At 42.5% G+C, this 15,692-nt stretch overlaps 1 protein-coding gene across 1 annotated transcript in view; it reads right to left on the bottom strand.

The window, feature by feature from the left end:
* UBE2E1 (ubiquitin conjugating enzyme E2 E1) overlaps nucleotides 1-15,692 on the bottom strand; it is a 44,688-nt gene that overhangs the window by 17,484 nt on the left and 11,512 nt on the right. The window contains exon 2 of the mRNA XM_056519976.1: nucleotides 11,279-11,329. Within this exon, the coding sequence (XP_056375951.1) occupies nucleotides 11,279-11,329 (51 nt within the window). The remainder of the gene's footprint in view (nucleotides 1-11,278; nucleotides 11,330-15,692) is intronic.

Here is a 15,692-nt window from a genome sequence, read left to right as displayed (position 1 = left end):
GGGGCGCTACCTGACAGCCATTTAGTGCTTGTACTTCAGTAATAGAGGTGATTTACCAGTAAAATGCCCATTCTGATTGGTCAGTTCCTCCAGTTGTGGAATGTCCGTAGCATTGTATGTTGAGTCTGGTTTCAAGTTACGACGGTCCAGATAAGACCATTGTATGTTGAAACTATTGTATGTTGAGGCCATTGTATGTATGTATGTATGTATATATATATATATATACATACACACACATATATACACACACATATACATATATATATACACACACACACACACACACATATACAAATATATATACACACACACACATATATATATATTTTTTTTATTATATATATCTGCTCAGCTCCTCCTGCTCTATAGCATGTTGCCTGCAGATTGGAATACGTTTATACAGTGCCAGGTTCCCTTTCCTTGGTAACCATTGTCCAACAATCTTTTTAATCCTAAATGGAGGGCAGAACACAGATTTAAACAAAAGGCTTACCAAGATTTTATAAGCACAATGTCAGGATATGGTGGACCTATTCACCTTACACATAAGCAGATCGACTACAACAGCCCAGAATACAGAAACAAGCTGTGACATTTGGAAATAAAACCTGGCAGTATTGATGTAATCCATCACACGGCACCACTCCTGCTGCATGATCTGCTCTATATGGATTTGATCTTTCCAATGGCAGCAGAACAAGTACAGCCGGAATGACAAGTGTCCTCTACCTACTGGAAACCCAAAGTGACTTTACTATAAAATCACAAAATGCTAAGCCGATCTATCCTGGGAAGCGAAGGGTGAAATACTTACCTAGGAGTAAGTGCACACTGTGGACAACAAGCAGGACTGGAGATCCCACAGGCCATCAATATGTGCTGCCATAATCACATGGAAAATGGGAGGACATTAGGCCGGCTGATGGAGAGCGGCTACAATGACCTCCTTCTCAAATCACGGAGATGGCTTGGTAATTATTTTTAGAACAGCGCAGAAGCGAGAGAACATGGCGACTGCTCTTTCGAGTGCCCCCTTAGGTTTCATTACAAATCACATTTCAAGGATATACATGGCTGTTAATTTGCTGTTGATCTTCACACAATTGCCTTTTGTACCTTCAGTCTGGCACTCAATGTGGCAATAACAATGACAGTAAATCCAGTAATGACACTACAGCGGGAGTCCCTGGAGCAAAGGCCGGTAACATGAGGCATTAACACACCATGTGTGTGGATACAGGCAAATAACGCAGGAATTCGACACCTATCCTCCGGGAACAAGCTGAGCCACATACAAGAGCACAAGGCCGAGCAGGGGAAAGCTACAGCTATCGGACTAGTTTTTATTTTATTTTAAGGCAATGTATTAAAAAATAGGAAAACTCTGAATAGAAAAAGAAAAAAAAACATTTCACATGAAACTATGAAAGATGTAAGAGAGAGACACTGCAAACTACTGTGTATGACACCAGTGCGATTTCACACACAGCTTTTATTTTTTATTTTTTAGGAAAAATCTTCCTGTCTTTGTTGCATTTTTTTCTTCTTTTTTTACCTTCCCCAATAATGTTGCAGCCAAATGGTAGCTGGAAGCCAATAGTGAAATATAAGACTACACATAATGGGCCATATTCACTAAAACTGTTTAATGCTTAAAAAGGGGAACTCCGGTGGAAATTTTTTATTTTAATTTTTTTAAATCAACTGATGCCAGAAAGTTAAACAGATTTGTAAATCACTTCTATTAAAAAAATCTTTATCCTTCCAGTACTTATTAGCAGCTGTATACAACAGAGGATATTCTTCTCCTTTTGGATTTCATTTCTGTCATAACCACAGTGCTCCCTGCTGACACCTCTGTCCATGTCAGGAACTGTCCAGAGCTGGAGAAAATCCCCATAGCAAACATATGCTGCTCTGGACAGTTCCTAAAATGGACTGAGGTGTCAGCAGAGAGCACTGTGGCCGTGACAGAAAATAAATCCCAAAAGAAAATAAATTCCCTCTGCCGCTAATAAGTACTGGAAGGATAAAGATTTTTGAATAGAAGTCATTTGCAAATCTGTTTAACTTTCTGGCACCAGTTGATTAAAAAAAAAAAGAAAGAAAAAAAGTTTCCCACCGGAGTGCCCCTTTAAAGTAGAAAGCCGAGAACCATTTAGTGGACCTAAACATGTGGAATGTAACAACTTGTTTCATACGCCACAAAATCGAGACTGATTTTCTTTTGGCAAAGAGAAATGGTATCTGTAGCATTGTGCATTACTCTACACGGACCTGCCGATAATCTATATTGTAACAATAACTGTTTTTGATTTAACAGCCAATAATTTTAATACATAACCCTTCCAGATCTAGTACCAGTTTTATTGGGATTTGCTTGTAAATTGAGGTCATATCCATAAAATGATGGCCATACGCGTTCAATAACTGTTAGCTAAATGTTCAGTTGACAGTTCTCTCTCCCCACTGAATGTTCATGTCTCTATGGGGAGGGGTAAGCCGAAGCCAGAAGTCTATGGTGCTAGCCTATGCCTTTACATTCAATTGAATATGCTGCCATATGCAAGTGCACTAAACACAGTAGCAAACTGCTGTTCGGCAATTAGGAGCAGTAAAAGAACACAGCAGAGACAGTGTCAACTGTATGTATGTATATGTATATATGTATATATATATATATATATATATATATGTATGTATATGTATGTATGTATGTATATAGAATGGGCTAACACTATATATATATATATATATATATATATATATATATATATATATATATATACACAGAAGAACTTTTCATGCCGGCTAACAGTTATTTTACCCACAATTACTCCTATCCTAGTCATAAAGAAAAAAAAAAAAAAAAAACAGTCCATAGATCAGTGTTTCCCAACCAGGGTGCCTCCAGGTGTTGCTAAACTACAACTCCCAGCATGGCAGGACAGCCAAAGGCTGTCCGGGCATGCTGGGAGTTGTAGTTTAGCAACACCTGGAGGCACCCTGGTTGGGAAACACTGCCATAGATAAACAATCATAATACAATAGACTGTAACAATAGGGTTATCTCCTGAACTCACTGGGATTGAAAAACTAAAACTGAATCGGTAGAGTCCCATTGACTTAATTTAAAAAATAAATATAATTTTATCACCCTATCACCTTTTTTTTCTATTCTGAATTGCCAGAATGTGGATGGGTAGCTGCTAGAGATGAGCGAACTTACAGTAAATTTGATTCGTCACGAACTTCTCGGCTCGGCAGTTAATTACTTATCCTGCATATATTAGTTTAGCTTTCAGGTGCTCCGGTGGGCTGGAAAAGGTGGATACAGTCCAAGGAAAGAGTCTTCTTGGACTGTATCCACCTCTTCCAGCCCACGGGAGCACCTGAAAGCTGAACTAATTTATGCAGGATAAGTCAAACTGCCGAGCCGAGAAGTTCGTGACGAATCAAATTTACTGTAAGTTCGCTCATCTCTAGTAGCTGCATGTTGGTACTCCAGACTTTGTAATCCAGCACAGTGCAGTCTCGCTTCCCCAAACTACACACCCAGGGGAAGATTTATCAAAACCTGCGTAAAGACAAAGTTGACCAGTTGCCAATATCTGATTTTTTTTTTTTTAGCTTTCAAAGACCTTTTCGAAAATGAAAGAGACTCCCTCTGATTGGTTGCTATGGGCAACTGGTCAACTTTTTCTATGCTCAGGTTTTGATAAATCTCCCCGATTGTGCATAACTCCGCACCTATGTAATTTCTTCTCTGCTTGTCAGGCTGGGTTCACACCACGTTATTGCAATACAGTTCCCGTTTTTGATGAAAAAACTAATTCCTCAAAACTGGACTAAATTGTATCAAAACGTGTGTACAAATTTTAACCCGCATACGGTTTGAAATAAAATGATGTCAGGTTGCATCCGTTTTTAAGAAAAAAAAAAATAAAGTATACGTTTTAAACTTTTCACTCCATTATGAATAAAGTTTCACTTATTTGATTGAAATTCCAAGAAAAAAAAAATAAACTTTCGGTGTCAAAAAGCGCAAGGTGCAAACCGGATGGAACCATACGCACATACGGTTCTGTACGGTTCCCATTGACTCCAATGTTTAAAAAAACTTATACGGTTTTCATACGTTTTTTCACCTGGACCAAAAACCGTGGTAGGCTACGGTTTTGGGTACAGAAAAAAAAAACGGACAAAACCGTACAAGATGCAAAACGGACACAACCGGATGCATCGTTTGGCATACAGCTTTCAATACAGTTCCGTACGGTTTTCACATTGAAACGTATACGGGAACTGTTTTGCAAAAACGTGGTGTGAACTCAGCCTCTTCTTTGACAAGATCATCACCAGATCATGTAGTGCCAGTAGTACTAATGAGGAGATCCACCCAAAAAAAACTTAAAGGGGTACTCCGGTGAAAAGCTTTTTTCTTTTAAATCAACTGGTGGCAGAAAGTTAAACATATTTATAATTTACTTCTATTAAAAAATCTTAATCCTTCCAGTACATATTAGCTGCTGAATGCTACAGAGGAAATTCCTTTCTTTTTGGAACACTGATGACATCACGAGCACAGTGCTCTCTGCTGACATCTGTCGATTTTAGCAACCGTGCATAGCAGATGTACGCTAATGGCAGCATGGCAGCTCAGTGGTGAGCACTGCTGCCTTGCAGTGCTGGGGACTTGGGTTCAAATCCCACTAAGGACAACAATAAATAAACATTATTATTATTATTTTTATTATAACGTCAGCAGAGAGAACTGTGCTCGTGATGTCATCAGAGAGCATTCCAAAAAGAAAAGAATTTCCTCTGTAGTATTCAGCAGCTAATAAGTACAGGAAGGTAGGAATCGACCGATATCGTTTTTTTAGGGCAGATACCGATAATCGGTGGAGGTTAGGGTCGATAGCCGATAACTTATACCAATATTCCGGTATAAGTTATCGGCTATTTATCCCCCCACGACACCGCTATAGATCATTGATTTAAAGCGGGCGCTATAAATCAATGCACTGCAGTGGCTTTTGCGGTGCCATAGGCCGCCACCACCACCCGCGTCTCTCCCCCTACCTGTCAGGGTGGTCCGGGCGATCCATACTTCCTGTAGTGTCCGGCAGCATTCCGGGTGGAGGGTGAACCGGTCCGGGCTGTCCTTCTCCGGGGGTCATCTTCTCCACTCCAGGCAGGCTCCGGCCTAGTAACGCAGCATAGACGCCGCTGCGCAGTGATGCCCGTGCGCAGCGACGCACCTGACGTCACGGCGTAGCGGCGTCTATGCAGCGTACTAGGCCGGAGCCTGCCCGGAGTGGGAAGAGCACCCCCGGAGAAGGAGGACAGCCTGGATCGGTTCACTTTCCACCCGGAATGTCACCGGACACTACAGGAAGGATGGTTGGCCCGGACCACCCCCATTACGGGTAAGTTAAAAAATTTTTATTGACTCGGAGGGTGGGGGAGGGGCCCGACCGGTACAACACTCCGGTGGGGGGTGCGACACGGTCGCAGTGCGGTGGATTATCTGCAAGGTAATTGCCGATACCGATAATGCCCAAAATCGTGATTATCGGCCGATAATATCGGCCATACCGATAATCGGTCGATCCCTACAGGAAGGATTAAGATTTTTTTAATAGAAGTAATTTACAAATATGTTTAACTTTCTGCCACCAGTTGATTTAAAAGAAAAAAGGTTTTCACCGGAGTACCCCTATACTAGAAGGGGCAAAAATTTCTTTTACCATTGTTAAATGGCTATTAAAGGGGTACGCTGTTGCTCAGCGTTTGAAAAAAACTGTTCCGAATGCTGAAACTGGGTGCTCGTGACGTCATAGCCCCACCCCCTCAATGCAAGTCTATGGGAGGGGGCGTGTCACGCCCCCTCCCATAGACTTGCATTGAGGGGGCGGGGTGTGACGTCATGAGGGGCTATGACATCACAAGCACCCGGCACTGGCTCCAGTGTTCGTAACAGTTTGAGCAGCGGAGTACCCCTTTAAGTTCAGAGCAGGAGAGGCTTGCTCTGGGGGATTGCTCCTAATCTGGTCCAGACTGGAGATCTACATGACTTCCTCCAGGGCATAAATCAGCTGATAAATACTGGAATCATTGATTTTTTTTTTTTAAATAGATGAAAGTTACAAGTCCGTTTGATTTTCCGTAGAACAAAAAGAAAGTCCAGTGCAGCAATGAAGCATAAAAACGTGTGTTGTTCATGGAATAAAACCATAACAGTATGGTGGCGCAGGAAATGGCACGTTTTAGGTGTAGCACCCCCTTAGTCGACTTGTCCAACTAAGGGTGTGCTATACCCGAAATGCATCACTTGTGGTTTTATCATCCTCTTGTGTGTTGTTCATGGAATAAATCCACAAATGTGTATGCTACATTGCTGCACCGGACTTTTTCTGCCTTGGGGTGTAATCCTAAACTATCCGTGCCGCAGCCGGCCCTAAATAGGCGAGCTGGACTTGCTTGTTTAAAGGGGTTTAATTTTCTGGAATTAGTTTATTTGAAAAAACATTTCCCCATTCTAGACTACCCCTTATTGTGCCTATCCTCAACTTAAATGAGGTTTCCTGGGAAAAAAAACAACAACAATAAACATTGATGACATTTGCTCTAGAACATTCTACCAATAAACCAGTTGGGGGTCAAACCGCATTGGAATCAGGAATGGATATTCCGCTCTGTGCACACGGCAGAATTTAAGTGCCGGATGTTTCAGGCACAGGAATTCCATCTTCCGTGTCCGCACAAACAGTGAACCCTTTCATTCTCTGTGCAGAGCCCAACAGAATGCATAGCCATCTATGAGATGGTGCTTTCCTGTGCATATGATGCCAGCGCCCGCAGTGTCCGGAAAGTCTGCATGGAGAATCTCTGTGCAGACATTCTGCCATGTGAACATAGCCTAAGGGTACGTTCACATGGGACAGATTATCCACATGCTTCACATTGTTTCTATGTGGAAACTGACCTGCAGTAGGGATTATCCACACATGTAACATTTCTGCCATGTATGGTTTGTGGATTTGTTGCATATTTTTCCTTACAATTTTATTGGGAGGCTAAAATCCACAAGTTATGTATTGTAACAGGTTTTAGTTTAGGATTACCTGATACACAGACAAACCATCTACAATTCATTATTTGTAGACCTTAAAACCATTGAAGGGGTACTCCAGTGGAAAACACATTTCACAATCAACTGGTGCCACAAAGTTAAACAGATTTGTAAATTACTTCTATTTAAAAATCTTAATCCTTCCAGTACTTATCAGCTGCTGTATGCTCCACAGGAAGTTGTATTTCTTTTTGGAATTCTTTTCAGTCTGACCACAGTGTTCTTTGCTGAAACCTCTGTCCATATGAGCAACTCTCCAGAGCAGGAGAGGTTTGCTATGGGGATTCACTTCTACTCCTGACATGGACAGAGGTGTCAGCAGAGAACACTGTGGTAAGACTGAAAAGAAATCCCAAAAAATACAACTTCCTTTGTAGTATACAGCAGCTGATAAGTAGTGGAAGGACTAAGATTCTTAAATAGAAGTAATTTACAAATCTGTTTAACTTTCTGGCACCAGTTGATTTAGACATTTTCCCCCCCCCCCCCCACCAGAGTACTCCTTTAAGTCCCGTCCACCACCACCACCACCACCCATCCCCCCCCCCGCTGCATGATCTGCAGGAATGTCAACAATGATAAGTGTGCAGAATTGGGTGCAGATTTCTGTAGAGACTGTTTATGGACTTGTTGCTTAAGTTTTCTACAACAAAACCATTGTGTGTGAGCTTACCTGAGGAGTTTTCACACAGCTATGGGAGCCAAAGTCAGCTGACTTATTGAAGTCAATGGTAGCAATGTCTGCTGCAGATTTTCTGCAGAAAATCAGCAGGAAATCCACCCCTGTTAACGGACCCATAGGGTTTGTTCACACTGGCAGATTTAAACTTGCTGTGTGTTTCCCGCTGCGAGTTTAAATAGGGGTGGGCTCTTCACAGCAGATTTTTCAGCAGCAGAATTTCCACTGCGGACAGCCCGCCACTATTAAAACTCACAGCGGGGGAACACGCCACAAGTTCGCCACCAAATCCACCCATGTGAGCGAGTCCTGGAGGTAGGGTCACACATGGATATTTTGCTGTAGATTTCCTGCTGCCAATTTATCAGCAGAAGAATAGCTGCAGCAAAATACACATGAAACTATATATAGCTAACTTTAAAGGGACTATGGGGGAGATTCATTAAAAACCGTGCTGAGAAAAAAGTTGACCAGTTGCCTATAGCAACCAAATTGCTTTTATATTTCAGAGGCCTTTTTCAAAAATGAAAGAAGCTATTTGATTGGTGGCTATGGGCAACTAGTCGGACTTTATCTCTGCATAAGTTTTGATAAATCTCCCCCTATAAGATGTGATTGACCTTTGTAATATATTGTTGGTTTCAATCTTGTCCCAAAAACGGATGTCAAAAAGGTCTTGTTCACAGCTAATGAATATTCATTTAGCGCAGGTACATTTGCTTTATGGTAAACTCCTTTAATACACTCTGCTATTCACAGATGAGAATGCCTTACTGTGCGCCATTGGTAGTTCTCTGAACAGTCACGCTGTATATATAAGATCTAGCGATACAGCCGTTCACTCCACCTACAGGTTCGTACTCTCTGGGCCAAAAGAATAAAACAAAGTCGGCAGACTGGTTGTTTCGGAGCACATGTAATTGACAAGGTGCAGCCAGCCAAGATCCAAAGCAGTGATCAGGACCTGCCAAACCTGAATATGCTCCAGGAGGCAGAAAGTATCTAGACAATACAGTGTGGAACTCCAGAGTACTGCAATGGATCACGTATAGTCCCAAAGACTTACATACATTCTGCTTGGGCTCCGGAAATGCTGCTAGTTCCCTTTGTTTTCTATGGGATCACAATGTGTCTATCAATACTCTAGTACAGTGTTTCCCAACCAGGGTGCCTCCAGCTGTTGCAGATCTACAACTCCCAGCATGCCCGGACAGCCGTCGGCTGTCCGGGCATGCTGGGAGTTGTAGTTTTGCAACAGCTGGAGGCACCCTGGTTGGGAAACACTGCCATAGTAAATCACCTATCACCTCTCACCTCTATATCTGAACCAATGAGCTCTTTACCTTTTCTATATCCATTTACAACAACATTTAGAAATGCCTAAAGGAACCTCCAAGACCTTGCTGCACAGACTGTCAGGTGAACAGGCCAGGTGAAAGAGGCAGCACTGATCTCAGAGGTTAGGTATTAGGTTATGGTAGCCACAGGCATGGAGATCATTTTATGGGTATCAGGGATGTGGAATTCCTATCGCCCGACGCCCGGGACTAGCAGTTTTGGGCGCCGGGCAGGTGAATTTGTCCGGCCCTTAGCCCGGCTTCGGGCAAGCAGGGCCGGACCTGACAAGTGCGGTGGCGATCTGCAGTCTGTATGGAGCGGGCTGCCGACTCCTGCCCGCTCCATACTCTGCCGCCTCCGACAATAAAAAACTGTATCCTCGGAAGCAGAGCTGTGTATGTCTTCTCTCTCCTGCTCTGAAGACGTGCGGGGGGAGATGAGGGGGCGTGGCTTCTTGCTCCCCGTGCAGACCTGCGTCCTCTGCCTTCACTCCCCCCCAGCTGTAGCTTCGGAGAGCTGAGGGGAGGAGGCACGTCTGCACGGGGAGATGCATGCGGCGCTCTGCAGTATGTATGGAGCGGGCTCCAGACTCCTGCCCGCTCCATACTCTGCAGCCCCCGGCTGTTCTTAGTAGCCGGGGGCCGCTAATAGCCAGCAATGCGGCGATCGCCACGGCTGGCTATTAACCCTTTAGATCGCCGCTCTCAAAGCTGACAGCGGCGTCTAAAGGGAGATGTGAATGCTCCCTGGTGGGCTAGTGGGGTGGATCGCCCCCCGCAGCACGATCGTGAGGGGGGCGATCCACTATAGAGGTAGCCGGAGGACTTACCTCTGCTTCCTCCTGTCCCGGCTCGGTCATTGATAGATCTTGGCTGGACTAGGCTCTATCAATGGATCACAGAGCACACAGATTAATAGAGTTCAATAGAATCTATTCATCTGTCTGAGGAATCTAATGATTCCTCCTATTAGTCTAATAAAGTGTAAAAAAAAATTAAAAAGTTTTAATAAAAGTTTGAAAGACACATTAACCTAGTGGTCTTCAAACTGTGCCCCTCCAGATGTTACAAAACTACAATTCCCAGCATGCCAGGAATCCGGGCATGCTGGGAGTTTTAGTTTTGCAACATCTGGAGGGCCACAGTTTGAAGACCGCTGCATTAACCCCTTCCATGTTAAAAGTTCAAATCACCCCCTTTTCCTATATAAAAACATGCAAACATAATAAAATATGGTTTCGCTTTGGTATCGCTTCGTGCGTAATTGTACAACCTATTAAAATATAACATTATGTATCTCGTACGGTAAATGTAAAAAAATATCAAACCACAGATTTGCAATTTTTATAATATCCCATAAAAAAAAAAGTTAAAAAGCGATTAAAAAGTCAGATCAATGCCAAAATGGTACCGATACAAAAAACTGATTATGGCGCAAAACATGAGCCCTCATACAGCCTGGTATGTGGAAAAAAAATAAAGCTACATGGGTTAAAAAATGGCAATTAAAAAAATTAGAAAACGTTCAGAATTAGTAAAACATGACGTAAACGATACAAATCTGGTATTGCTGTAATCAGGCGCCTAAACTATAAAACTAACATGTTATCTGACCACAAGGTAAATGGTGCAGAAAAGAAAATCACCAAATCTGCAAAATTATCTTTTACTATTTCAATTTCACTTCCCCAAATATATACCGTATATATTTTTTGGTTCAGAGAATATGTTATTGAAAAATTAAAAGGTGTCATTATAGTAGGTATTTGTGGCTATTATAGGGCGAGGAGGAAAAAAATGAGTGCGTAAAAGCGAAAATTGGCCGGACAAGTGGATCGTCATGAGGGACAAGTAGATTTTGCTCCATTTTAGTCCCGTGGACAAGTAGTTTTTTATAAAATTTCCACACCCCTGGGTATGACCTCAATTTACAAGCAAATCCCAATAAAACTGGTACTAAGATCTGGAATTGTAATGTATTAAAATTATTTGTCCACACATAGTAGAAAGAAGTGTGACAATTCATCAACTTCTCCTGTCTTACCAGAAGCAGCTCTGCAAGTCAGTAATGTCACCAGGACAATTGGGAGGGGGAGGGGGTCATTTTCAGTGACTACTAACCTGCAGTTGGGAGGAGGGTCCAGAGTGATATCTGCCAGCTCCTTTTGAATCCTGCATACAACAAAAAAACAAAAATTAGAATTGATTAGAATTGATTCATTGAAACCAACCACCTGCAGCAAGAACCTGAGATGTCAAACAGTATAACCATGTGCACATAGGGATCTATTCTATACAAACGGCAGGCCGATGGAAAGAGAATCACCATGTAGGCTGAAGCCTAAGATTATGTTCATATGGTTGAAAATGTGCAAAATATCTGCCGAGAAAATGCACGCAGACATTATGCTCATTTGTTTCATTCACCGTCTTAAGGCTAGGATTCCACTTGGATTTTTTCCCCCAAAAACGTCCCAATAAGAATAAAAAATAAAATAAATAAAAAACGGCAGGAAGAAAAAAAACGGAAGAAAAAAAACTCCAGTGCAATTTCCTGCGTCAGATGTTTTTTTCTGGCGTTTTTGCATTTGAGTGAAAATTGCATTTTTGATCCCTTTGGATTTTTTCTTCAAACTTTGTTGGGTACAAAAAAAAAAATATAAAAAAGAATGCAGTAGGGATGGGGAAAAAAAATGTTAACAAAATTTTTCTTTTTTTTTTTATAACATTTTTATAATTTTTTTTATAAAGTGTGCATTTCATTTTTTTCTCTCTATTTTTTAGGTAGTACTACTACTCCCAGCAAGGAACATACTGTTCAATGATGGGAGTAGTAGTTCCTGTACTAATAAGACAGATCGCCACGGGTGTCACTGCGATCGTCCATAATATAGCAGAGATGCGTATCTCTGCTCTGTACTCCGGCCGTGAATAGAAATTACATATTTTCCGCCCAGAGTGGGGATTGGCCGGATGGTTGCAGCCAATTCCCGCTCTCAGCGGGAAATATGAATGAGTGATGTTCTATTCATATCACTGGCCGGCCGGAATTTAGTGCAGAGATGCGAGCGCAAGAGAAAGCCGCTCCACATCTCTGCACTAGATAGGACGATTGCATTGTGCGTCAGGAGTGACACCCGCTGTAATGAGTCCTTAACTGCAGGTACTACTACTCCCAACATTGAGCACACTCTGCTCCATGCTGGGAGCTGTAGTACCTGCATTAATAGACAGAGTGCAGCGAGTGTAACTTCTAACACCTGTTGCGATCTGTCTATTAATGCAGGTACTACAGCTCCCAGCATGGAGCAGAGTGTGTTCCATGTTTGGAGTAGTAGTACCTGCAGTTAAGGAAAGATCACAGCGAATGTCACTCCTGTATAATGTATAGATGCGGCGGCCGCTCTTCTATGGTCCCCTGCACTGACGTATATATACACATATTCTTATTTCCCACAGAGAGTTGTGATTGTCTGGAACCATCTAGCCAATCCCTACTCTCTGTGGGAAATATGAATAGGTGTATATATAAGTCAGTGCAGGGGACCAGAGTAGAGCGGCCGGCCGCATCTATAAATGATACAGAAGGATCGCAACGGACACAGGGCGATCTGTCAATTAGAACAGGTGCTACTAGTACTACCTAAAAAAAAATGTAAAAAATAAAATAAAAAAAGAAAGAAAGGGAAAACTACACACTACATTTTTATTATTGTCGGCTACATTTTGGTTCCCTGCCCACCCACATAAATTGATCCCTGTTTTAAAAATTTATAAAAATGTTGTTATAAAAAAGAAAAATTGTTAGATACAATTTTTCCATCATTACTGTATCTATTTTTTTTTTTATGGTACTCAACTAAATTTTATTTAAAAAAAAAGGCATCTCCATCACTTTCAAAAAAAGAATAAAAACCGGCTGCAAAAACGCCAAAGTTAAAATCCACATGGCATTTTTCTTGGCTTTTTTTTTACTCCCATGGGAGAAAAACACCACAATTTCAGGGGGGGGGGGGGGGGGGGGGACGCCATAGGCTCCACATGCTGCAACTTTGCAAAACCGCCAAGGAGCTGAAAAACGCCAAGAAGAGTGAAAAAAACGCCAAAAGGATAAAAAAAAAAAAAGATAATTTCTTTCAAAGACGGCTCCCTGTCTGTCTCCAGGCTGGGTGTGGTTCTGCAGCTTAGTTCCATTGAAGTGAATGGAGCCAAGTTGTATTGTAATACCACACCCAAGGTGGAGACAGACAGGGAGCGGTTTTTGAAAGAAATTATGCTTGTTTTTTTATTCCTGGATAACCCCTTTAATAAATGGTAATGCATTTCCAAGCGGAATCCGCAGAAACATTGAACCGGTGTAATGTTTCTGCGGATGCTGGAATTGGGATCTCCCCCATGTGCAGAGTGCAGCAGAATCTCATAGAAATGAATGGAACTCTGCTGCAGCGGAATGCCCCTCGGAAATTCCCAAGTGTGAACAAGGCAGTGTTTTCCAAACCGTGGTGTCTTCAGCTGTTGCAAAATGACAATTTCCAGCATGCTCGGACAACCGAAGAGTTGTAGTTTTGCAACAACAGGAGACACACTGTTTAGAAAACACTGGCCTATTGAATGTGTCGCCCTAGAAATAGTCCACATGGATTAGATACATATCTAGATACCACTATTATTTATTTTACCATACAGTTATAGAGATCCCCATAAACATATCAGTAGCCAAGTACTGAGCTGACCCCATCATTCCCGAGACAAGACATACAGACTTGCCATTCCAGCCCCCAGGGCTCCATTCCTGCCATCGTTCCTTCCTCTAGATGAGGTCTACATCCACAATCCAGAAGAAGCTGTAGCCAGAGATTTTGTTTTGGTAACACTAACTTATTGTAAAAGGGCCCATTATGGAATATAGGAGTCATTGCAAGCACATTTCCGCTACAATTCTGGGCCATTTGCCAGATAATGGTTTTAGTCTGGCAGCTTTGTATGACCAACTTCAAAAAGGATTCAGGAGCCGCTCGATTGAGTCAAATTAACCACAAGCTTTGGGAAAATTTGGTAAATACTGTATATACTATTATAGGGGTTTACGGTGGTTTCCTGGCTCAGTCCAAAGGTCACTTTTCACATAGCCACACATGGCGAATATTACTTGGCAGCTGTAATAATCCCCATTGTTGTTTATTGACTTTATTATTCTGTTACTATTGACAAACTACGTTTCATTACACTGACTCATAAGCATATGTGATAGCCTGGGGGAGTAGGGTATATGGGATGTAGCTGTGCGGTGATTAAAGGGTGTCTGGTTAACCCTTGCTATTCGTGACGCCAGGGTGAGGGCTCCTCTGTAATGCTTGTCCTACCGCCACCCTTCCCAAGAGCGATAGGGAGGTATAGAATAATTGAATGTCCACAACCGGAGAGTTTGCTGAAAACAGTTGGAACTTTTACAGAAGATTTTATGCAACTTCACAACAGGAACAGTCTCTACAAATGCAAATTAGCTGGGAGATTGACAAAGGTTGGGACCTTAAGCAATTTAGAATCCTTTAGATTGATACGCGCTGTTCCACTGGGGGATTTAGTTGAGGTCCAGTAGTCACGCTAGCTTTAGCAGGGATTAGGTTAGAACTCACTGTTAAGTTCAGCTGAGGCCGATAGGTTTTCAGGCCTTAAGTGTCTTTGAAAGTTGCGCAGATCCGTCCTGCTAGTCCGGCATCCACAAGAGCAGCAACCCAAGAGAGCGATCATTGGCTACAGCTCCCCTATATGGGCAGGGGCTGGACTAGTGCTAATTGGTCCAATACTGAAGTCAATCACCTTCACATGGGATTATGGGTAACATGTGACCCAAGGACCTCCAAAGGTCCTCTAACATACCATAGAGGATTCAAACTAGTCACATGACCAAAGGTCCTGCGACGCTAGCAAGGTAAGTATACTATTATATAATATACATTATTATTATTAATCTACATATACACCAAACATAAATTCCACAGAATTAGAGTAGAGGAGAGGCGACTAGGGGCTGTCCCACCTTGGGGACCCTACCTGAGCGTAGTTACTCTGACTTTGGGGACCACCATACAAGGTACGGTATGCAATACGGTACCGGGACACCACACATACGGTGAAAAAACAGCATTAAACAGTGTTTCCCAACCAGGGTGCCTCCAGCTGTTGCAAAACTACAACACCCAGCATGCCCGGACAGCCGAAGGCTGTCCGGGCATGCTGGGAGTTGTAGTTTTGCAACAGCTGGAGGCACCCTGGTTGGGAAACACTGCATAAAAAGTAGATGTATGGCTTCGGTAAGACATTCCCTGGACTGGTCCAGTGCTGACATTCACATTAGATAAGCGCGGAGGAAGTGTGTAATAGTGGAACTCCACACTTTCATTCACAGCAAATGTCAGGGACAACATGGAAAGTGTCTGGTTACCTATGTGTACATTGTTGCATCAATGACATCCCGTATACTCACGTAACTGCAGCAGCCAATCACTGACCTCTGCGTAGCATGCGGCGATCA

Source organism: Hyla sarda, chromosome 5 (genome assembly GCF_029499605.1).
Source record: "Hyla sarda isolate aHylSar1 chromosome 5, aHylSar1.hap1, whole genome shotgun sequence".
NCBI classification, from domain to species: Eukaryota; Metazoa; Chordata; class Amphibia; order Anura; family Hylidae; genus Hyla; species Hyla sarda.
Note: the sequence above shows the minus strand (reverse complement) of the source record. Positions and strands in the feature narration are given on the sequence as shown.